The following is a 24,582-nucleotide window of genomic DNA, read 5'->3' as shown; positions in this document are numbered from 1 at the left end:
TGGTGCTCACTAAGCAATTTTCTATGGAAAAAATTATGGTTCTATAAGGAAACATCAGTAGTTTGGTTGAACTATACAAAAATGTCAATTATAGAAAAATTTTCAGAATAAAGGATATTTATGACTTTTAAGTACAATGATTACATTGGACTCAGAGTGCTGCCTGTTTAAAGCACTGCTTTAATTCCTATATGTTGAGATGTTGTATAATTTGTGTTCTAAATTATATGCCTGGACCACATGACCCTCTGCTTAGATTACAATTATATATATTTTTTGGAAGCAAGCATTCGATCTATCGCATTTATGAACTACTCCTGACTTTTCACGTATTGATTTAGAAGGAGTCAGCAAACTTTTTCTGTAAAGCATCAGCCAGCTTTGCGACACAGTCTTTCACCATTACTCAGCCCCTCCCTCGCACGATAGTGCAAAAGCAGTACATGAACAAAAGAGCGTGGCTGTGCTACAATAAAACTTTATTTAAAAAACAGGCTGTGGGCCAGATTTGACCGGCAGGCTATAGTTTGCCAATTCTGATTTAGGAAATGTAGGTTCAATTCTTCCCAGGCTCCGCTAATCGCAAACTCAAACTTAGTGATGGGCGGCACGCAACGCAAAGTCTATGTTAATTTTAAAAATATGTTTTGGTTTCATTTTCACTTTGAAAAATAAATTTAGCTTCATTCGAGGCAAAAAGAATCAGAAGCAACTGATACTGACACAAATTCAGACGACATACGTAATTGCTCAGACCTTTCCGTTCGGATGTACCACAACCCGCGTGGATCATTCATTAACGAATATTCGAGCCTTTCCAATGGGCCACGTCCTCTGCCTCGGTAGAAATAAACCCAGCTAACTTGGACTGGGATTCCTGCCCCGCGGACTGTGAATGCTTTCAGTGCCATGTTCATTCCTACCCCAGTGTCAAGCCAGGCCCGGCACCTAGTAGGTGTTCAAAACATCTTTGCTGATTGACTGAACTGCTATATCAGATTTGACACATCTAAAGTGAATCCTTATCTTCCCCTCAAACTTAATTTCTCCTTCTGCCTTCACTGCTTCTATTTATAACATTGTTTTCTAAGGTTTAAAACCCCAAAGTCATCTTTTGTGACAGCTCGCCGATCCATCCTTCACTCCATCCTACACATTATAATCACTGTGATTTTCCTACGACTCAGTTCTGATTCTGTCAATCCTCATTCATGACACCTGGAGAGTTGTCCTTTGCTTTCAAAAACAAAAGCTGTGTCGCTCTGCCATATGGAAGTCACCCATAGAGTCCAGATTTACCCATCTTCTTCCCTCTCTTTCCCCTCTCATGCCTCCTCCACACTGTGACACACACACACACACACGCACGTACACACACACACACACACACACACGTACGCACATACGCTCAAAGCCTCTTCCGCTGCCCTAGACAACTTGCTTTTTGCATGGACTCAGTGTATTTTCTAAACAAAATTTTGCTTGGCATTTTCTCCTTCCCGAAAACCTTTATTTTCTTTTCAAAACACCATTAAAAGCAGTTTCAACTCCATTTTCTCCGTGGAGAATCCCAGGGCCCCAAAAGTGCCTGTGGTTTACGGCTCCGTGAGTCCTAGCACATCCCTATGAGGCAGGTGAAATCTAAACATTGCTAATCTCTGGTGCGGAGACGTGACTGCCTTCTCTTTCCTCTGAATAAACTCTCATTTGGTCCAGAGCTTGTATTCGCCAGGGCCTGACACTTTTTTCCATCCTGTTCAGAATGTAGTGCTTTTCCACTTAAGAGTCAACTCTTACAGACATGTCTGCTTTTCGATTCCGTCAGCAAGAGGAAAATCCTCACGTTGCTCAGAGTGTCCTTCCTCTCCTGTCCTCCCTGAGCAGGACCTGGGTCATCGGCAGGAAGCAGGGCCCACTGCGCCCCAGGGAGCTCAGGCCCAGCGGCCATCCAAGGCTCCAGCTACAAGACTCACACCCTCCTCAGCCTTCCTGTCCCAAGATCCTCTTCTAAGGCCTTGATACTCTGGACCCTTCAGCTGGGACCTGTGGAAATATCTGGAACTCCTGCAGGCTGAGGGGAAGTGGAGGTCCCATCATGCCACACTGCCTTCCTAGTCGACTGCTTGGTACCAGTGCCCAGGAGGATGGGTCTTGCCAGAATTCCAAATGGAAACAGCCCCTAACCCCTTTCTGGGGTTCCGATGACTCAACTCCTACTCACCCTGGCTGAATTGCGGGGGTGGGGCCTCCTAGGTAACTTGGTGGGGGTCCCACACAGCAGCATAGCCACAACCCGGGGCTCGTCTCTTCTCAATTTCTTGACTTTCTGATTCTCACTGAATCTTTCAACTTCCTTCCAGAATGTAGGCAATCTGCTCTTGTGTTTTCTCTGGATTCTCGCTTGCTCTCTGGGTTTGAGGGCCCCACGAGTTTTCTTCCTCCATCTAAATCACAGCTTGGCTTTCGAAATCGAGGAATCTTGTGGGTACACCAAAGTTTGGATAACCGCTTTTTAAATGTCTGTTTGAACTTTAAGTTCAGAGAAGATCTGGTGTTTGATTCCCTCTCCAGCTGAAGAAATAAATACTTTGGCTATAATGTGGAAGGAGGCAGCCAGGTGTGGTTGATAAAACACAGCCAGACAAAATATAGGTCACCCAGGTAAATGTGAATTTCAGATAAACAACTGATACATTTCCAGAATCAGTAAATCCAAAATCCTGCATGGGTAATACTCTACTAAAAATAATTTACTGTTTGAAATTTACATTTAATTGGGTGTCATATATTTTAATTAAGAAAAATATTTATTTATTAATTCCAATTTCCCAGTTTTTCTATTAGGTTGTGGTCACAATAAGAACACTAAGTATAACCAGGCAATGTTAGTAACTGAGGGTTCACCAGGATTGCAATACATCAGCTCAAAGTTTTCAAAATTCAGTTTTCAAAAAAGCACTCAGTGATGTCCTCATCAGTCTAGACTGGCAGGCTTTCATGGGCCATGGAAATGGATGGTTAAAATTCTTAATCTTGGGTTGGTCCCACCTGGTAAGGTTTACATTACAACAACACATTTATATCATATTTATAAGTAACATTGAAAAGTGGAGCAGATAATGGGATAATTCTATATGTCAAACTATTTAATGGAAGAGTACTGCTTTTTGCTATAATTTTATTAGTTTAAAGATGCTACAATTTAGAGGTCAGCGGAGACCTTAAGTTATTTTATACTCCATGTTTCTAAAATACTGAAGCAATGATAAATAATTGCTGACTTCTTTTTTTGCATTTAAATAAATTTTATAGTAAAAATTGATATCAATTTTTATTTTAGAATTCTCAATGTTAGCACAACCTTGTAGAATAACTGAGAAATTATAATTAACAGCATTTTGTTTAAAACGTGTTTTTTATATATAAAAACGTGACTATATATTTTTATGTAAAATGCAGGAAAATCAGGGATCAGTTGGATTTGATAACTAGGTCATGGAAATACTCAGTTTTTCAACTTTTCTTCTCAAAAATTTTGAGATCTAGTTGATCTTACAGAATATGTTGGAGTTCTGTTATTAAAAACTTCAGTTTTCAGTGTTCTAGCTCAGTGATGTCCTCATTGGTCCAGACTGGCAGGCTTTCCTTGGCCATGAAAATGGATGGTTAAAATTCCTAATCTTGATTTGGTCCTGCCCAGTAAGGTTTACATTATAATAACACATTCCTGTCATATTTATAAATAACATTGAGATGTCACACCTAGTTGTCTTACAGCCGCAAATAATACTTTAATACTCAGAAGTCACACTTAGATATGTACGTTCTTGAGTAATTTCTAAGTATCATTACTTTTTCCCTGCAATAGATTGCAGATTATCCACTGGTCGGATCCCAAACAGCTTGTAAACCTTTACGCACCCCTGTTAGCACAGCTGACCCCTGAACAATGCAGGGCCAATCCCCCTAAGTGGTTGAAAATCTGTGTTCAACTCTGGACTCCCCCAGAACTTAGCTGCTGAGAGCCTACTGTTGACCAGAAGCCTTACCAATAACATAAACCGCTGATTAACACATGTTGTGTATATTATATGCATTATGTCTTATATTCTTACAAAAAAAAGTAAGCTAGAGAAAAGAAAATGTTAATAAAAAATCATAAGGAAGAGAAAATACATTTACAGTGTTTATTTAAAAAAATCGGTATATAACTGGACACCTGTAGTTCAAACCCATGTCGTTTAAGGGTCATCTATAGTTTGTCTTTTTGAAGTGTAATTCTTGAGTTAGTTATAAGTACTTTTTAACTATATTTTAACTTCTACTAATCCCTATTAGCCAAGAGAGTATCTTCCACACTATTTGCAAATTCTAAATATCACCGTTTTATAATATCCAAATTATGATGATTTTTTATATCTAGTATATAATACATAATTTTATACCAGGGGGTCCCAGGTCCATGGACAGATTCCCTAGCCTGGAAATAACATGGGAATTATATGTGAAATTTTGCCAGCATATTTGAACATATACAAAGTCGGTAATGATAAGATGCTCATAGCTTTTGTCAGATGCTTTAAAGAGTCCATGACCTCAAACGTAGGACCACGTGGATTATGGCACCGGACACCAGGTTCTGATGCTTCTTTGTCCTGCGCCCTGCCAAAGCTGAGCAGAGTCCTCGGTTAGGAGCTGGACTGATTTGCTGGACGCTGGCAAAAACACATATGGGGTGCTCAGGGGCGCTTGGGGAGTCCTCTGCCACCCCCGGTGGAACTTTAAGACCTGAGTTTCATGCCCCCTGACTTGGCACACTCAGGGCACCTTTGTCAACACACAGGAATGTCCCGTGTGCAGATCCTCCCCTTGTCCGCCACCTGCACAAGGCCCCCAAAGCCGGGCTTTCCCCACGAGCCTGTTCCAGCATCCAGCCGCAACCGCCTCCTCGTTCCTGTCTCTCCATCGCAGTCCCCTGAAACTGCCGCAGCCTGGTGACACTCCGCTGGCTGCCTGAGTCCTGAACCTGACTTGAGACAGACACCAAAGCCACCAGACCTCCCTCTAGTTTACGGCCCTTCGCCTCGAGTGGGCTCTCAGCCCTGCCCCGAAGCCCCATACGGATTCTCCGGTCCATGCAGCCACCCTGCTGCTCGATCGCCCTGCTCTGCGATCACCCCGCTCCTCCGTCACCCCGCTCCTCCATCACCTCGCTGCTCGATCATTCCCCTCCTCGATCGCCCCGCTGCTCCATCACCCCGCTCCTCCGTCACCCCGCTGCTCGATTGCCCCACTGCTCCATCACCCCGCTGCTCGATCATTCCCCTCCTCGATCACCCCGCTCCTCCATCACCCCGCTGCTCGATCACCCCGCTCCGCGATCACTCAGCTCCCCACTTCTCCACACTCCGCTGAGAACCCGGCTTTTTTCTCGGTGAGGAAACAGAAAGAGGTGCCCTCTCCTCGCCAGACCTTCTGAGCCAACCACGGCTGTCCCCACCTCCCCTGCCTTTCTTTCTGTCACAACGGATAGAGTGCCACCGTTCCCTTTGTTTCCACTAAATCCATTCCTTCTCTCACATGCAAGAGCAATCGCCCCCCTTCTGTCCTGCACCACAAATTTTTAATCCTTCCTCTGGGGCATTTCCGTCCTCATTAAATCATGCTGTAAGTCTCTTATCTGAAATAAAGCAAAGCAAGTAAACACACACAACCTCTAGGTACTATGCCATTTTCCTTCCTCTTCCCTCCTCTAGAGAAAAATTCATAGAGACACCTATAGTGATGAGAATACCAATAATAATATACCAGCAATGACAGCAAACACCTATGTAATGCCAGGTACTGTTTCGATGTAATTACTCCACACACCGATACAGTAATTGTAAATAATAAAGTAAGGGCTGTTATTGTCCTCATTTTACATCTGACCAAAACGAGTCGCAAAGAGATTAAGCGACTCATCCAGGTCATGCCAGGCAGCACCCAGATGAGCCGAGACTGCAATCGAGGTGGCTCGTACCCTCGACTGCACACCGTGCTGTCTCGGATTTTTATCTCCCCTCGATGCCTACATTCCTTCGCCCATGTTCTGGTGAATCCAGGAGTTTGGGGTTTCAGCACCCATCCCCTGCACCTCCAAACCTCGTGCTGTGAAATCCAACAGTCACTTCTCGGCCGTCATAGGACTGGTCCTGTCAACAGCACACGACACTCAGACTGCATCCGCTTTTCCTCTTTCTTTAACCACTTTCTCGTCTCGCCTTCCAGAACATGGCACTCTCTTGGGTCTCCTCCTTCTCCACTCGGAAAGACAACGGTATCTTAAAACGGACAAGCCCCAAGCTGTGTCCACCCGGCCCCTCCTCCTGCCTCCCGCCTGCACATCTCCTGGAATTTCCCGCCATCTCAGGAAATGGGATCCTCCTTCCTCCCAGCCACGCAGGACGAAACCACTGCAGTTGTCCTTGCGCTGCTTTCTTTTTCCCCAAACCACAAATTCAATCCATCGGCAAATAAATCCTGTGGGTGCCGCCTTCCACATCCTTGGGGTCACATGTGCCCACCAGGTGTGGGCCTCAGGGCCTTTGCACCTCTAGGTCTCTCCAGCTCGGACTCTTCTCCCAGGTATCTGCTGGGTGACACCCGCCTCTCTTTCAGGGCTCCATGCAAACGTCACTTCCGTGGACCGGCTGTCCCCCACCACGTTGTGTAAAGGAGCCACCTCTTCGTTCTGGATCTCCTTGCCCTGCTTCGTTTTCTTCCGAACGTTCTCTCTACCTGACATAGTATTTCTTGGTTTAATACTGCAGCGGAACGGAAGCCGTGTCTGTTGCAGTCCCTGGATCAGTGCCAAGTCCACGGCTGATGCCGGAACATATTTGCCGAATAAAGAATGTTAAATGCCTACACCACGATTCTGTGCAAGATATCTTGAAGAATATACAAAACGAATATCTGTAAATTAACACGTACAGTCAATGGACACCCTATTTAAAATAATCCTGTCCAGCCATTTGCAAATGTCTTCGTATGACAAATCGCAGAATAAATCTACAATTACATTCGACTTTTCGTACTTGAATTCTCTTTAACTTATGATCAGTATATTTTAGCATATCATGTTTGTCTTTGAAATGGATAGTGTTTCCTATTTCCATGAAGCTGGCGGGACGGCAGCCTCACAGACAGAAGCTGCGCACGCACGTGCGTGAATAGGATATTCTGGAACGCCAACTGTGGTGGAATGCACACAGTGCCAGGCCGTTTCTAGCGTCCTCACAGAGTCTGCACCAGAACTCGTTAGTCACAGGCACTACTAATGCACGTTCACTGCCGTCCTCCACTTCCAAGAAAAGCAGGTATGGAAAAGGAAATGAATTGATGTTCAAATACGTGTTGTGTAACTCTCTTTTTTCTTGAGTTTTTATAAATTCAGTTGATGGGTTTTGGCAGGAAAAGAGTTCTTTGGGAATATTAATATATTTTATTTTCACTCAAATAAGTAAAGTGGCTTCGGTTGTCAGCTTTTTGATTCTTTTTTTAAGTAGGTTTTTATCTAGATATCAGTGTGCTCAGACAAACCAGAAACTAAGTTACGGTTTTAAAAACCCTCTGTGAGTGAGGAAATAGTACGGAATACTAAACATTTGACCGGCCCAAGAATTAAAAAGGAAAGTATTATAAAGTGAAACTAAAAAAAATACTCTTTAATCTTTAAAAACTCTAAAAAGTGACACCAATTCTTAAGATTAAAGAAACAGAATTTAACATAGCTTTATGTAATGTATTCATCAGCTTGATAAACATGAAGATGTCTTCGAAACCTTATGTAATAAATTGTCTTCTGTGTTAAAAAAATCATACACATTGTCCCTTTTATCTCAAAAAATGCAGAACTTGACAACATATTCCAAAAATCAGTTTTATCACCTTTCTAATACATGTAATATAAAACTAAAATGGTAATGGACCTACCACCAAGCAAAAGAGAATTAAAACAGTTTGAGCCATCAGCAAAACTGACATAATAATGTATATTTTACAAAACAGTGACTTTATAACATTGAAACACTCTTCCGTTTTTGTCATTTGTCGACGCTGTGTATGATAATAAAGATTATTATGTCAAATCAGTACTGCACTCCATAGAATGCCCACAATGTTTGATGCTGCGGATGCCAGCCCATGGCTCAGGGTTCGTCCCCAAGCTTTGTCTAGATGACGACGCTAAATGGACACAGGTTTAAAGGTTCAAACCACAGCCGTCAAGCCAGGGACAAACGGGTCTGATTTACTGTTAACATCACACCTTTCTCCACCATGCCCGCCCAGACTGCCATTTAAGAAAGTCCTGACGTTGTAAAAGCCATCCTATATTAGGGCCTTATCGAGACGAGACATTTTGCTAATGATGTAAAGAAAATGTAAAGTTAGAATTGTGAAAAGTTCATTAAAAATGGAAAGTAACAGAGCTGAAAGAGAGAGACGGGAAATGCGTGAGGAACAGTTTGTCTTGTTTCAAGGACATTGGAGAAATAGAAAGTGTGTGTGCACACACACGTGTGCATATGCACACACACACACACGCACATATACACACTCACACGATGAGCAAGCGCCTGGTCAAGATGTGGTCATCTGTCGACAGATCTTGAATATGAAAGGCTGGCTCACAGCACTGTCCTCCCATGTCTGATTCTGAAGCAGAGGCCAGCTTCCAAGATCCAACCTAATTTTTCCCACCCCCTGGGGCCTTGAGTTGTGACATGAGAAAGATCTAACCATGTGTCGTCACCCCAGCTCCAAGCCCTTCTGAACAACACAAAGGCTCGCACGCTGCGCTCCCTGGTGGAGCCCCGTCCTGCCCCTCCCCCCCACACCTGACTGTCCCACGCTGGGTAACTTCTGCTCCCTATGTGTACCATACTCTTCCTTTTGCAAGAAACTCATCATGAGCATGACTTAGGATTTGCCTCTTTTCCATGCAGTTTGCTCTGGAAAGCGAAAAGCCTTCTCCACTTCCTGTTCTCACTGAATGCTCCCGCTCAGACACCCATAGCATCTGTGCTTACTATTTTCATAGCATGTTTTACAGTTTCTACTGAAACTGTAGATCTGTCTGTCATTTTCCCACAGACACCCCAAAAAGTTTCTCGAAGATGTGGATACATCTTACTCATTTCTGGAATTTTAATGTTGTCACAGTATTTGCTGCAGAGAATCTCTGTCGCATAATGAAGGCATAGTTGCATAATATTACGTAATCAGCATTTGTGAATTGCCTCCAAAAAGATTAGCCACATTAATGCACCAACCCATGTGAGAGTTTCATTGAAATGTCATTTCTCTCTCTGTAAAAGCAGTAAAGTTATATTGGGGTGATTCCTGTTTTCAATATTTTATGACATTGCTCAATAACATGTATTTTGAGTGAACTCTTGAATGCATACACTATGTAAGCTCTTCTCATTTTGACAGCTGTAGGATAAAAAAGTATTTTATTACAAGCAAGAGACTTAAAAATGTATACGGTATAGAACAAAACATATTCAAAGTCAAAATTTGTTTCTATCAAAGCATGAGTGATCTCCTTCGGCAGGTAACAAAGCACATGCGTGATCTTTTTAAATGAATTAAATACTTTTGAAACACTCCTATGTGTGCCTACTCTGCGTATGCAGACATATACACCCTGGGGAAGGCCGTGGGCATTTTGTTGAAAGATATACGTGTAAACTTAGAGATTAGAGAGCAAAGAATAATATGGTCTACAGTTCTGTGAGCAGAGGTGATAATTTGTCAACAATCGTGTCCACTGCCCAGGTAATTTATTTCACGGATGCATGAGACTCCACTTTAGCACATGCGATGTAGTTCTGATTTTTTTCTCTCACACCCTCTGACTCTTAAATTCAAAGTATCTCGAAAGTCAACGAGCCACATGACCTATGATGAGAAACCAGTGGAGACAGGTAACTAGGTGAGTCGCTCTGCATGGCCCTTCCGTCCAAAGGCACCATTTTGAAAGGAAGTGGGAAGACTTTGTTCCCTGTTTTTGAGATGGAAACAGCACGCCCTGAAGACTTACTGAGAGCAACCAATAAGGGTCACAGCTGACACATTCATTTCACGTTTCACCCAGATACGTCAGGCTTTATGTTTACCTTTCCCTTACCTTTCGGATAGCTTTAAAAAATGTATCATCTTTGCAGTAACGTAAGAAGAAACCTTTGCAAGGGCTTTTCTTTGAAATAAATATCTATCACGTCTAGGAATAGACCCGAAAGTTTAAATTGAAGAACTTCATTAAAAAACCTAAAAGACATTGCCTTGTCATTACTCAATGTGGGTAAAAATATGATGCTATTTAATTGTTAAATATGATGCTATTTAATTGTTAAATATGATGCTATTTAATTGTCCGTACTTTCTTTTCCATGTGCTAACAAACATTTTTATTGAAAGACAGAGAGAGAGGGAGAGAGGGAGTTGGGCATTCGCCAAGGTTCCACTTCTCTGAATCATCTTTTTCACTTGGAGATTTCTCGAATGATGCAGGCCGTGTTTTACTTGTCTTTCCTCTTCCTTTCTCCCTTCCTTCCTGTCTTCGCACAGATCTGCAGGTTTTCGCAGACCCTCCAGGGGGAGCACAGAGAGAGGCAAAAGAGATCATATCCGAAACTCGGAGAATGATTTGAATCTTCCAGAAGTAAAAAGGAGAAAGGGCCTTTCGGTTGAGAGTAGAGCATATGAACAGCCTACGATTCTCCAAGTCTGCAAGGGCGTGGCGTCTCCTATGATGGCGGACGCTGGGACACAGGCAGGAGAATCACAGAGACGGAACAAAACTGGGAAGAGACTCTTATTTCTCATAGCTGGGACGAGGAAGCCTAGACCTGGGAGAGCTGGGGGTCGGTGAGACCAGGTGAGAGGCTCTGCATCTTTTCAAGTAACTGATGACAAGGGTTTGCATTCAGGGAACAGCAGGGTGGGGGGAAGCCTCCATGAGTGAGATATTTCAGAAATAAAGTCATGACCAAATTTTGTGATTTGTGACGAAGGGTGGACTTGAAGACACTGCCCAGGTTTTTAGCTCAAAAAGTAGAAGGCTGCACAGAGCACAGACTCAAGGAATCGGAACAGATTTAGGGGCTTTGGAGATGAGATGTAATGCTTTGGAGGTGTCTGGAACGACTATTCAATAGATTCAAACATGACGCTCCATAGAGGATTTCCGGTGTTGGGGGTACGAGATGTGCAGGTGGGCCTTGAGCAGGGGGGCCATCAGCTTTCCATGGGCTGGTAAGCAGATGACAGCAGAGAATTCTGACCAGCAAGGAGCGAGGTCCTAACCAAGGATAGGATTCCAGTCTCCAGAAGGAACAGGACTCACCAGAGCAGAGTAAGCACCTTACCTTAGACACACTGAGTTGAGGTGCTGCATTTTCATGGTGGGGCTTAGGCCAAGAGAAGCGTGTCATCATCTGGTAACTGGAAGTTGGGTACAAGATAGAAACTGGCAATCTAGAAAAGGCCAGCTCCTAGGTGACAGGTGGACCAGCCTGAGCTTGATGTTGGGTCCCCTAAAATCTGATTGACACCACCTTCACGTTTCCTGACTACGCTCTGCGTTGACTCCAGTGGTCGCTGGGGGCAGAAGGGACTCTGGACAAGCACAGGGAATCCTATTCTTGCGTCCATATGCCAAATACCAAAATGATCCAAAACGATGATAAAGAATCATACCCAAACCATTTTACAGGTTCTAATCCCCGTCAGACTGAAATCCTGATGTGTAACACTAACACGCAACACCCTTTCCCTCGCACTCTAGAACATTCTCTAAGTCACAGCCTACGTATTCTCCAAGAGTTATCACTTGAAACGGAGCAGGGAAAACCTTCAAGGGCATGTTATCAGAAAGGAAACTCCTGTTCTTTTTTTTTCTCGTGGAAACTTGTTGAAAGAGTCTTTTCCCCATCGATTGCAGTGATGGCTGAAAGAAAGCGTGCCCTACTTACATGAGCGGTCTAGAAAGTATTTGAAAATATTTCCCTTTGCTTCCCTTTTTCTAATAGTCTTGAAAAAAAAACCCCAAAAAAACAAAAAAACAAACAACAAAAAAGCCCCCCCAAAAAACAAACAAAAAAAAACCCTAAATGGTGTCTGTCCTAACAGGATCGGGGCGCCTCAGGTTACGGGCCAGGAAGAATTCTGGCTTTCTTGAAAAGATGAAACACCCAAGGCTTCTCAGCCTGAGGGCAGCCTGCCATTGCTCTCAGGGTAACAGAATGGGGGAAAGTATAGTTGGCCCATTGTTTAAAAGGAACCCCAGACATCCTCATTTGCTGTGTATTAATTGAAAGAAACTGTTTGTTCTGTGGCTAAAATGGTTTGCTCCTGAAATTTGCTAGGAAATGGGTTGCCGATTTCTCAGAAAACTCAAGGCCAAGTTGAATTTTTCCAGCTTTCAACCTAACACATGATTCTTTTTTTTTTTTCTAAAGAGTGAAAGCCTTAAATGGAAATCAAAGTCGGATGGCAAGAACGAACCCTCTCTGCCCAAATTGGTGTTTCAGAGAAACTCTACTCTGCATTTTCTTTCTTACTTCTGAGAAATTGGTTCAAAGGTCAAGCCTAATGGAACTCTTTAGAAATTTTATTTTCCTTTGTAGGCTTAATGAAAGGCTCAGAGCTTGACCCAATAAAATTGAGATTATGAAGCAATCTCAGTTGTTGAAGGAAACGCCATGGTTTTTCTCTTTAAAATAATCACATCCGAGAGATCAAAAGACTGTCGGTATTTCATTAAAACAACACATAAATACATCCGTATATTTACTATACCCTTCTCCTTTATCTCCTGCGAACATAAAGACATCACTGTTAATTTTTTCTTTTGGACTGAGGTGTCATCATGGATAGTATTAACATGCGACCAATCAAAACATATATGATTATTAAAGCAAACAAGTTTTGATACGCCGTTAAACATAAAACACTGTATTGAAAATGCCTCCCTTCATGAGATGGATGTGAGGTTTTAAAAAATCAGCCTGTGTATCCATGAACGAATGTTATTTTCTGTAAGAGAAGACAGGTCAGCACCTGTACTTGGCCTTTACAGAGGCAACTATTAAAAACTGGTTCACATAAACAGTGAGGTTTGGAGTGAGCGGGAAGTTGGCTTTATCTGTAAAGAGGAGGAAGAGACACCAGAAGGGATGTGGGAAGGATGTGTGATGGGAAGATAGATAGATAGTGGCGAAGATGACCGTCTCGAAATGGACTGCCTGGGAACACTGAGGGACCCTCATCCTGGGGACACACCCCCTCAGCCTAAAAGCCAGTGGCTCAGAGTTTACTTTCTCTAGATCCCCACGCTTCCTGAAAGCTTAGCCCCAGATTCTTCACAGGGAGTACAAACTGCACAACTCAGTATAAGAACTATGAAGGCCTTTCCTTAGTGATGCGGAAGGAGATGGATGGGCAACACTGACCCTCAGATCAGAGCTTCAAACTTTAATTTGAAATGAATCGCTGGGGGATCGTGTGAAAATGCAGATGCTGGGCGGTAGGTGTGGGTGGGGCTTACACTGGTAAAGGGCCCCTGGCTGCAGGGTGAGGCTGACACATCCTCTGGGACATGCCCTGGCTGTAGAGAATGGTCTCCAGCGTCTCCACACTGGCAGAGTGCACGTGGCTGAGCAACCGAGGAGCGCCCGCTAATCTGTAAAGAGCATGCACAAGGCATCCACAAAGTCAGCACTGAATCGCGACGTCGCACAACGTGGCTACGTCCGTGTAGATGGGTGTCAGGCTGGAGAGGGGTGCTACGGGCTGAAGTTAATCAGGGAAGACCGGACGTGGCTGAGTATTACACTGGGTCTGAATGAGGTCAAGGGCAGGCAGCTAAGGGCCAAGACGGGGGAAAGAATCGGGCTCTGAGCAAGTCCACGTTATTCTAGCATGATTATTTCAGACGACTTCAGCTTGCTGAGGAAGGCTCTCCAGGAGGAATTGCTTGAAACCTTCGAAAGGCAAGTTCAAGGTTTTCGAGGGAATAGAACCATCTCATAAACTACAATACCAGGATAAGAAATACTCAAATAAAAGGGTTCTCCAAAAAGAGCACTTGAAAACAATACACGAGGGGATGATTAAGCAAATCGTATTACATCTATACAATGGTTAAACGAATAACATCAGTGTAGACATTTTGACAGAAAAGACTGCGACATCATATGATATGAATAAAACAAAGTCGCAGAGTAATAGTCACATTATATTTATTGAAAAAGTAAGAAATAAAGATAGTGAGAAAATTTAAAAAAATAAATTTTGTCTGCAAAAGCCCATGCTGAAACGTTTTGCAAAGTGAGTTTAAATTTTGTTGGCCACATTATTAATTAAATTGAGCACCCGGGTTCCTAAATTCAGACTTTTGATAAAATAAAACCCTATGACTTCAAAAGTCATATGATCCTAGTGCCTTATTATGTCACCAATATCACAATATAATAAAAAGCACATCTGCAAGTTCAAATACGATGAACATCTTAGTGTCATAGGCTGATTTCTAACTCCTGCAATAAACTAGATGTGGTGTTTGAGAGAAGTTTCTGACTACGGATCAGCGATTAAGACTTTAATGTGCATAGGTGTAAACCATTTAATGCCTGGTTAAAATGCAGATTCTCATGCAGTAAGCACATTTCTAACGGGCACCCAGATTCCATACCATACTTTGACGAGCAAGGCTCTTGGAGGAGGTACTTGAAAGTTTAAAGTTTTGGCCATTGTAGTGTTTGTAACTTTTTAAGTACAAAGCTATATTTTGATGTAAAATTCGAAACGTGGTAGACTGAGTACACTGTTTCAGTGATTTTAAAATGGAAGGAATGGAATGGGAGAGACAGTCTAGTTTTGTAGAAAACATTCCATTTTCATAAGTGGGTAGATCCAATTTACCAAAGCACTAGTGGTTTATTATATTTGGTTGGTTTATTCGTATGTTTACGATTCACATGCGAAACTAGTAAAAAGTACTCTATTTCTTTTGTAATTGCGTTTTCTATAACCTGTGTGTTACATGCCTTTAAACTGGGTCTGACTCCCAGCGACCCTACGAATGAGTGACGTCCACAGAGCCCCGTCCCCTTCAGCCCCGCTCAGCTCCTGCAGACTCACGCCTGTGGCTTCTCCCGTCTTGGTGTCCCCTCTTTTCCGGCTGCCTGCGATTTTTCCAGCATCGCTGTCTTTTCTAAAGAAACATGCCTTCACAAATCTTTCCAAATTCCAAGAGGATAATGTATAATACGTTCATCTGCATGTGGTATTTTAAACACTATTCAAAATTCATCTTCAGAAAAGGTTGATTTAGATGAGCAAAATGACTGGCCAGCTAAACCGCCTCCCTCCGGGCCTTCTGAGAGCGGCTAACACACCCCAAATGCTTTCCTTTGAGGAGGCGAATGCAAAGGTTACTGGGGAACCCTGCCACAGCTGAATGCCAGTGGGGTTCCCACCGATCTGAAGGCAACCCTGCCTAGAGGGGTGGCAGATGAGGCGGCCTGTGGCGTGAGGTGCATACAGCATGTTTTACCCCAAACACCCACCTGTGGCAACAAACATCATCTCTTAATTAGTCATTCTGCTAGTGGCTGCCGTTAACGAAATACCACAGGCTGGAAATCTGTTTTCTCACAGTTCTGGAGGCTAGAAGTCCAAGGTCAGGGTGCCAACAGGTTAGCTTTCCCCTAAGGCCTCTGGAGAGGCCTTGGTTGCAGCTGATCACCTTCTCTGTGTACCTTCACGCGGCCTTTTCCGTTATAAGGACACCAGTCACATTAGATTAGGGACTCACCCTGACAGCCTCATTTGAACTTAATCACTTCTTTAAAGAGTTTCTCTCCGAATACGGTTACATTCTAAAGTACCGGGGACCGGGCCTTGAACATGTGAATTTGGGGGGACCCAATTCAGCAGCCTTCTTGAGCAAGTGTGAATTCAAGGCGACTTAAGGCTGACACACAATTGGGGAGGTGTGGAGAGAGGACAGGGCGGAGGCAGGAAGAGCGGCAGCCTTGGCAGTCAGTGCTGAGAGCCGAGGACGGGGACGAGGAGGAGGAGGCAGAGGGACGCAGGGGGCACGGGCAGGGACGCCCCACATCACGGAAGCTCACTTCTCAGCGCCATGCTTAGGGTTCCTGCCATGGCCCCAAAGCAGCTTTTGTACCCAGGACCGTGACCTGGTTCTCAATGCGACCTGCCTGGCTGAGGCTGCAGCGGCAGCTTCCTGTCCCTTTCAAACCCTCTGGAGACTTACAACAAGCTCCTATTGACAGAGATGACCAGGGTGCATTCTTATTCCTTGCAATCTGTAAAGCGCTTGTTGCGGTGAATGAGCTCATGTGCATGTTACACACAAGCGCTTCGGTAGATGGTGCGGGCTTCAGTGATGCACACGATCCGTGCCGAGGAGTGTAAGGACCTGTTCTGTGTTGCGTGCTTTGCCTTTATTTTTATTAAAGCAACAGTGCAGGGCAATCGAACAAACTTCTTTCCTTTCCAATGGATACAAACCAAAATTGATAGTCGTCAAGGGTTCCCCATTACTTAAACAGAGCAAGTCTAGCCTGCGTATGCGTGTGTGCGTGCACACGTGTGTGTGTGTACAGATGCCAGTGCAGACACACTGCCTAGCAAACACATCCAGCGTTTGTGCTCCTAATGGCCACTTTTACACTATTAACAATACTGTCTATTACTTTCAGGCTGATTTCTGCTAAATTTAAGTCTGTTAATGTTTTAGTAATCTTCTAAACAAAACACAGCAAATACCTTAGGAGGCTCGCTGTAGAAACATTTGAGTTTATCTAAAAGAGCCTATGCTTTATGTTTTCTTTGTTAGTCTCAGAAGCATTTTCACTGCAGTATAGATGTTAATTGCCACTTATTTTATGGAGTTCTTTTCTAATATAAAATAGCCTGGCCTGAAATACAGCAGACTTCTTTATCAAGAACAGATAGGAAGAGGGGTTCTCTTGCATCCTGGGAAAAATGGGATGTGTTTTTTCCTGTCTGCTTTCTTTGTGCTGGGTGAAGGCTTTCTGAGTTAGGGCCTTTGGGGATCAGCTGCTGCCTTCATCTTCAGTGCGAAGGGGAAGTAACCCCGCAGAAGTCACAAAACAGAATCAGGAGCACGAGGTTACGAAAACAGAATTATGTGGTAGCTGGCAGAGTTGGTTACTGAGGGAAATTTTTAATAAACTGTAGTGGATAGTTTCAGTTTAAATTCAATTTATTTCAAAGTTTATATGATTTTAAATGAGATTATTTCCTATTTATTTCCTAGGTAATATCCCTATCTCATCTCTCCTATCCAGAAGTTTCTAGTGCCCAGAACATTGCCTGGTGGCTGCTGGTACCCAGTAAATATCTGCTGGATGAAAGAACGAACACACTTAAAACTGATCACCGCATGGGACCGTTTCTCAAATAATATTAATAACTATTTTTATTCTATAGAATAATGTTGTATCGTCAACTTTAAAAAGCACTTCACATTCATTATTTGAACTGAGGCTAACAGATACTACATTAGGTGATTTATTATTATTTAAACAAAGAAGATGCGGACAAAAGATTATAGAATTTACTTAGGTAAAGGACTGGCAAGTAATAAGTGGGCTAGGACGCTGTGTATGTTCTCCTTAAAAATGGGCTCCGGAGCCCCCCGCAGAGTGGCGAAGGCACTGTGTCACAGGGGCTCAAGCTCAGGATCCGTGGAGCCACTTTTATTCATGCTTTGTCCCCGTGACTTTTGTCTGCAGCTCCTCCATATGGCCTTGGCTTCCCTCTGAAAGAGTCATGCCTAGACGGCCTGTAGCTGGCTCTTTCTTTTCTTTTTCCTTCTTTGATTTTCTTTTTTTTTTTATTGTGGCGACATATACATAACGTAAAATGTACCATTTTAACCATTTTTTAAGTGCATAATTCAGTGGCATCAAGTACATTAGTGTTTCTGGGCAGCCATCACCATTTTCTTGGTCCAGAATTTTTTGATATTTCCAAAGCGAAACTCTGTGTCTGCTAAACACTAACTCCCTCCTCTTGGCCCCTGGTAACCAGTATTGATTTCTGTCTCTAGGAATTTTACTCTGAGTACCTCACGCAAGTGGAATCATACAGTATTTGTCCTGCTGTGACTTGCTTCTTGAGTTTAGTATAAGGTCGTCGAGGTTCATCCATGTTGTAGCATGTGTCAGAATGTTCTCTCCTTTTTAAGGCTGAATAATACTCCATTGTGTGTACTGGCCACATTTTGTTTATCCACTCGTCTATTGATAAATATTTAGCTTGTTGTCACGTTTTGGCTTTTTTCTTTTAAATAAGAAAAGGGAAAGGGAGTTTCCCAGGAGATATTGGAAGGAAAAGCTGATAACTCTGGTGAGATGACAGGTCAGATTAGGTTTAACAAACTACCTCACAACGCAATAGCTGAAGACAGTCAGCATCGCTTATAATCTCAAGGTTCCTCTGTGCAGGAACTTGAGACGGGGAAGAGCAAGGGTGTGTCATCTGCTCTACAGTGTCTGGGATCGAAGTTGGAAGACCCACAGGTGTGACTGGCACTGGGGGTTTGCCCTGAAGGTGGCCGGCTCACATGGCAGGCAGGTTGGTCCCTCCCACTGTGGGCCTCTCCATGGGGCCGCACGAGGGCCTGCAGATGTGGCATTGGCTTCCCTCCCTACAGAGGTCACACACTGTCACTTCCACGGCATGCTGCTGGTCACACAGGCTGCCCTGAATCTGGGTGGCAGAGAACCACCCAAAGGTGTGAACGCCAGGAGGTGGGGGTAACAGGATGCTGGCTTATTACTGTTAATTCAACGGAGCATGCGAGTTACACGGAGATTTATCAGAAATGATTAAGACTTTAGAATATTATTACTGCTCTGAAATATATGAAAACATTCAGAAGAAATATTATGATTCTAGTCATTTATTCATTCAGCAAATACGTTCAAACGGTATATGCAGGCAAAGTAAACAAGATAAAAAGCCAGGGGTTCTTCTTTGTACTCACTGGCACATAAGCGAGCACCTTAAGTTAATTTTACATTACTCGCTTGTTCAGAGAAGTGATTTCTGCCACATTGTGGCTTCTCAGCCAGTGTTTTCCAAACATCCATCTGAAACCAACTTTCCTTTTATCATAAGGCACCTCTGATGCCATTGAAGACTATCCTGTATTCCGAGGTAACTTCGCGTGAACCTTTCCGTATTAGACAGTGTTTGGAGGAGACCATTTACAAAGCAGAAGCCTGGCCACTTGGTGCGGGCACCCCATACACAGTTTGACATATAAGTAGTATGTGAATTCCCAAAACACTCGCGATCACTGTGCTAAGTTCTGAAGTCGGCGGGAACCGCCCCAGAGTCACTCTGTGGTACCCTTCGGCCTGGAGCAGCTGAGGGAAGACTGAGGCCCTCACTTTAGGGGATTCCCTGCAAACAACCCAGGTACCAAACTCAACCAGTGTTTTCTTGGTGTGGAGACTTCAACTCTAAAGAGCCTCCAAACTGGTGGCCTGTGGGCCACATTCTAGTATAAAATTTTAAGTGAGGACACGTGTTACTCGATGAGATGCATGCAAATAAATAAAACATTCTGTATTGCAGAAATGTTTCCCACTCAATGTCTTCTCCTTCTTTTCCTCTTCTTCCTCCTCCTCCTCCTCCTAATAAAATTAACTGGACTCTAGAACACACTTGGTTCGGCATCCCAGTTAAGGTAGGTGAATGTGATCTTCAGCAGATAAGAGTTTAAGTTACTAGACCCTCAAGCTGTGATGTATCATGAGCAATGGGAATTTCAGTTTGAAATATCTTTTTTATTACTATAACATGCTCATTTTCTCTTACAGATGTCGGTACCTCCAAATTAATGATCATTGTTACCTGTAAAACCTCTCAAAAAACAATGGAAATTCACTTCCATTGGTTACCAACCGACAGTCAACTGCCACCTGCCACGTAAGACAACACAAGTTTCGAGTACTCCATTTTTGTCCTTCATTAAATGTTCAAAGTCAGATGGTGAAGAAAAGTGGCTCATGACATCAAGAAAAATACTAAAACTGGTTTGTACAAAAAAAATGACCGAAGGGGATTTCAGAATTTCACTTGTGGTAAAATAAACAAGGATGAATTAGGTGAGATTCGCTAAAAATAAAATAGGCTTTCGATCGATACGGCAGCATAAGTTGGAGAATAAAAAAGAGACTTTCTTTAAGCTCAGAACTGGTCAAGTTCTCTGAGAAGCACAGAGCACTTTAAATGGTGTGTAATTTCAACAGTTTGAGCACAGCTCTGGGGTTGCCTACGAAATCCACATCTGAACGTGCTTTTTAATGTACTCATGGCTACTGGGGTGGATCCATATTCCTAGAAGGAAAAAAGATCTTGCATTTCTCTAATTTTGTGAATTTATATTTTATTTTTTAACATTCTATCGACATTGATTTAAAGAATGAAAAATGTTTTAAATGACTTTTTTTTTCTTTTTTTAAAGTGGTAAAACAAAGCACAGGGGCTGAGAAAGCAGAAAGATAAACAGGCAAGAAGGAGAATCGAAATCTTGTTATTGTGTGTCTTTTGGCAAATTAATAACAGTGCGCTTATGCTGGTTTTGTGGGTCTTATGTCTAGATAAATGTGTGCAGAGCCAACAAGCAGAGAGATTATTTATGCCTCTATACATACAAACACACGATCTAAGTGTATACACACACACACACACACACACACAATCTAAGCATATACATACACATGTATAATCATAGTATATATATCTATCACTTTCCTTAATAAAATCAAATCTAGGGCTGTCGAGATTCCCCCAAGAAGACGACAGTCCTTGGACCCACCAAGTGAGCCGATTCTCTCACCTTTCATTTTCTTGGTTTCTCCTTTCCTGGCGAGGGTGCCCGCTCGTGGGACTCACCCCGGGGAGAGGGACGCTGTTGACCATTTTCACGCTCTTCAGGCATCGAGTGGGGAGTGAGTAAGGAGCACACTGATGTGACACAGAGACAGTGCACCAAAGCGGAGACACTGACTTTTGGAGCTTCCTGCCTGAGTCACTCTAATTTTCCACGAGATTTCAGGGCAAGAGGCGCCCTTGTTTTTGGTTCTCGGCTTCTTTCCCAGGGGCGCCATTTGGATACTCACACTCCTACTGTGCTCTTCAATATTGTGATCAGTTGCTTCACGATGAAGATGGAGAGAGAGCTCTATCTCCTCCCTCTCGTCTTAGGGCTCTGCGTCATCCTAAGTGACTGGTGGAAGGAAGGACTTCGCCTGCAAGATCTCGCTCTCTTTTCAGTATGAGCATGTCGGAATCCAAGAGACACATGTCACACCCATCAACGGGATTAACCATGAAGCAGGGGTAATGTGAATTACTAGCTAAAGTAATATACGTAGAGCATAATAATATTCCAAAATAATTATTTGTTTCACTTTGCAATTCGATACGTCATTCCTTTAAACCACTAGTTACTTTTATTTTTAGATGTTATCATAGAAGTTATCATTACTGGAGACCTTAAGATGAAGAGAAAAGATGCCTGATATTTCACAGAGTTCTGACTTCTGGGCATCCAAGATACTCTGATGCTGGGCGGTATCAGCAGATTCAGAGTCTCTCCTATAAGACTATCTGGCAAGGGTTCCATGATAATTATTGTATGGGACGTCTCATTGCTTTGAATTGGGGGCAAGATAATCTCTCTTCCTGGGATAGGGAGTATAGTTTGTTTTAGGTAGAACAGTTAAAGAAAAGTGCTCGAAAAACTATATAAGTATATATGATAGATACATCGATAATTCATTAGAGACACAAGTTAAGGGACCGAGGACGAATATTCTTGGCTTCATAATGGAGACCAAACCCACAACCACATGGCCGGAGAGGAAAGATGGGGGAGGGAACAATTGTGTGCTAGGGAGGGGACTCTACCGAGAAGAAGGACAGGATATACAGTAGCTTCTGCTCCTACTTGGTGGCTCTAGCTCGCCTGGATTGGGCCTTTTGCCCCAAACGATGCAGGAAAGCCCAGAATGCACACAGCCCACTTTTGCGAAGTGGAGTTGCGTTTCTCAGCCTCCTATAAGCCTCGCTAGTGGGTGGGGGCCCCGGTGGGGGGTCAGCTCTTGGGCCACCTTCTAAACCGTTTTACTGAGAGCACGTGGACTGAGGGGAAGGAAGGGGCTGGTTCTCAAGAGGAATGTCTGTGTGCCAGAAAAGCACAAAAGGCTGCCACTATCATATCTGACGGAGAACTTGCTAACGACTGAGCAACTGATCGAAACTGGGTACAGTTACTCATCGGTCATGCCTGCATCACTCTTCCCTGGGGCATGGTGGTCCCCTGCCAGGACCCGCTTTAATACAAATGAAGCGGGGCCGGTACTGGAACTAGTCGCTGGTTTAGAAATGCAAATGTTTACTTCTACACGTGACTTTGAAGACGGGAGGCAAAGTGAGTATTCCAGGCTATGGGAAAATCAATATTAGCACAGACAAGTACTGTGCGTAAACGTTACTTTTCTTTAAATGGATAAAAAGAATCTGGAAAAGGCAGCTTTTGCTAAAGAAAACAAAAAAAAGTCCTTTTGCAGAGAAGCCTTCCTTCCGTCTTCCATTTCCTTCTTGGCCTTGAGGGCTGAGCTGTCAAATATCCCTCCTCCCCCTCCTCTCCGCCTCTTTGGGCCTCACCAGACGCCTCCCACCCCCCATCTCCCAGTAGGGCCTCTCTTCATCTTTCCAACCAGGCAGCTCAAGGCCTCCACGCCTTCACCCACTCCTCCCAAATCTTTCTCAGTGCCATTCTCCACCCGAACCTGGCCGTGAGGTGTTCCTGACGGCAGCAGGTGGGCTGCAGCAGGGCGCGTGGCAGTAACTGTGAGCCCTTCCTACACACGGGGTACCTCTTCCCTACGTACAGGCATCCCAGAGACTTTAAGGGCTCCACACATTGCATCGTCTAACAGCTTCAGGAGGAAGGGCTTTTCTCCTTCCCACTGGCTCACGCAGACCCCGGAGGGAGCGCAGGTGCGCGTCGGGACCAGAATCCCAATCTGCTAAGAAGCCCTTTGCCCCTGAATGGAGCACCACGCAGCCCAGGCTCCCTCCAGTGCCACGGGAGCGCGGGGAGAAAATGCGCCACAGGGCTGCACAAGGTCAGCCACAGGGGTCAGAGGGGAGAGCATTCGCATGTCCACCCACTTATTTACCTAAACAAAACAGAGAAATAAAGGGCTGTCGTGTTTACTCCATGGACTGACCCGGCCGTCTCACTGGGTCCGCGTTTCAGACGACGCTGTCTTCTCCTGGAAGTTTAACATGGTGGGGCTGACAGTGATACCCTTGCTTATTCGGGCCCCCACCTGAGGCTCCTCTTGGCTATTGATGTGGGTTGGCCCTTGGGGACTTCTGGATCCTATTATCTAGCTTTAAACTAACCCTCACACTATGAACAAGACGGCACTATAACTCAAACATGTCCAAAAGCCAAACAATGGTGAAGCTTCCCCGCCTGTTGCTGCCGGGAGCGATTAACACCAGCCTTAACCGGTACAAGCAGTGATTGCAAGCTCAGGGCTAACATTCCAGACTAGTCCTCTTTCTAAAGAGAGGATTTTATGGTTAGAAATGTAAACTAAAATAAAAACCTTTTATTACGTTGCTTTATCTCTTAACATACCCCGTTTTCAGTTCTGCCCTTAGGGTCCAGGTAGTTGATAGTGTAAATTGCACTACAGCATGTGTACTGAGTTGAATCGTGTCTCCCCAGAATTCACGTCCACTTGGAACCTCAGAATATGACCTTAATTGAAAATGGGTCTTTGTAGATGCCATTAGTTAAGACAAGGTCGCACTGGATTAAAGTGGACCCTAAACACAATGACCGGTACCCTTAAGAGAGGACGGGAGGAGACACCGAGACAAGGAGAAGAAGCCCACGCGAAGCCGAGATGGGACGGAGCCACGCGCGATCCCAGGGACAACCTGGGCGACCAGGCGCTGGAAAAGGCCGGGAAGACGCCTCGCCCAGAGCCCTCGGAAGCCGGCTCTGCACCCGCGCCTTGGCTTTGGACTGCTCGCTTCCAGAACTGCGAGAGAATAAAATTTTGTTGGTTTAAGCCATCCCGTTTGTCATGATTTGTTACGGCAGCCTTAGGGAAGTAATACACTCTGTTCATAATTTATAAGTAAAAAATATCCACACATGGAGGTGCGAGCTAGAACATATCGGGCACCTTCAGATGGACCCGGAGCGAACAGTCCAGAGGAATGAGAGACGCAGGGCTCCACCCTCGGGGCAACTCTGGTTACGTATTGATAAAAACTTCACCGAAGACGCATATGGATGCCTTTCAAATTTCCAAGTGACACGGAGCAGTGGGTGACAGTAATCACACAGGATGACTGTGAGACCCAGAAAAGATTTCTGTAGTAACAAATAATGGAATTGCCTAAGAAGAAGTCAATGTAAAGTTAAAAAAAAAA

General features: G+C 44.0%; 1 protein-coding gene across 1 annotated transcript in view; it reads right to left on the bottom strand.

The window, feature by feature from the left end:
- Window positions 1-24,582, bottom strand: part of CTNND2 (catenin delta 2) — a 700,986-nt gene that overhangs the window by 294,636 nt on the left and 381,768 nt on the right. Inside the window, exons 9-11 of the mRNA XM_011364122.1 lie at window positions 23,988-24,185; window positions 6,680-6,864; window positions 6,137-6,194 (exon numbers count right to left, since the gene is read on the bottom strand). Of these exons, the coding sequence (XP_011362424.1) occupies window positions 6,137-6,194; window positions 6,680-6,864; window positions 23,988-24,185 (441 nt within the window). The remainder of the gene's footprint in view (window positions 1-6,136; window positions 6,195-6,679; window positions 6,865-23,987; window positions 24,186-24,582) is intronic.

The sequence above is a fragment of the Pteropus vampyrus genome, unplaced genomic scaffold (genome assembly GCF_000151845.1).
Source record: "Pteropus vampyrus isolate Shadow unplaced genomic scaffold, Pvam_2.0 Scaffold94, whole genome shotgun sequence".
Lineage (NCBI taxonomy): Eukaryota > Metazoa > Chordata > Mammalia > Chiroptera > Pteropodidae > Pteropus > Pteropus vampyrus.
Note: the sequence above shows the minus strand (reverse complement) of the source record. Positions and strands in the feature narration are given on the sequence as shown.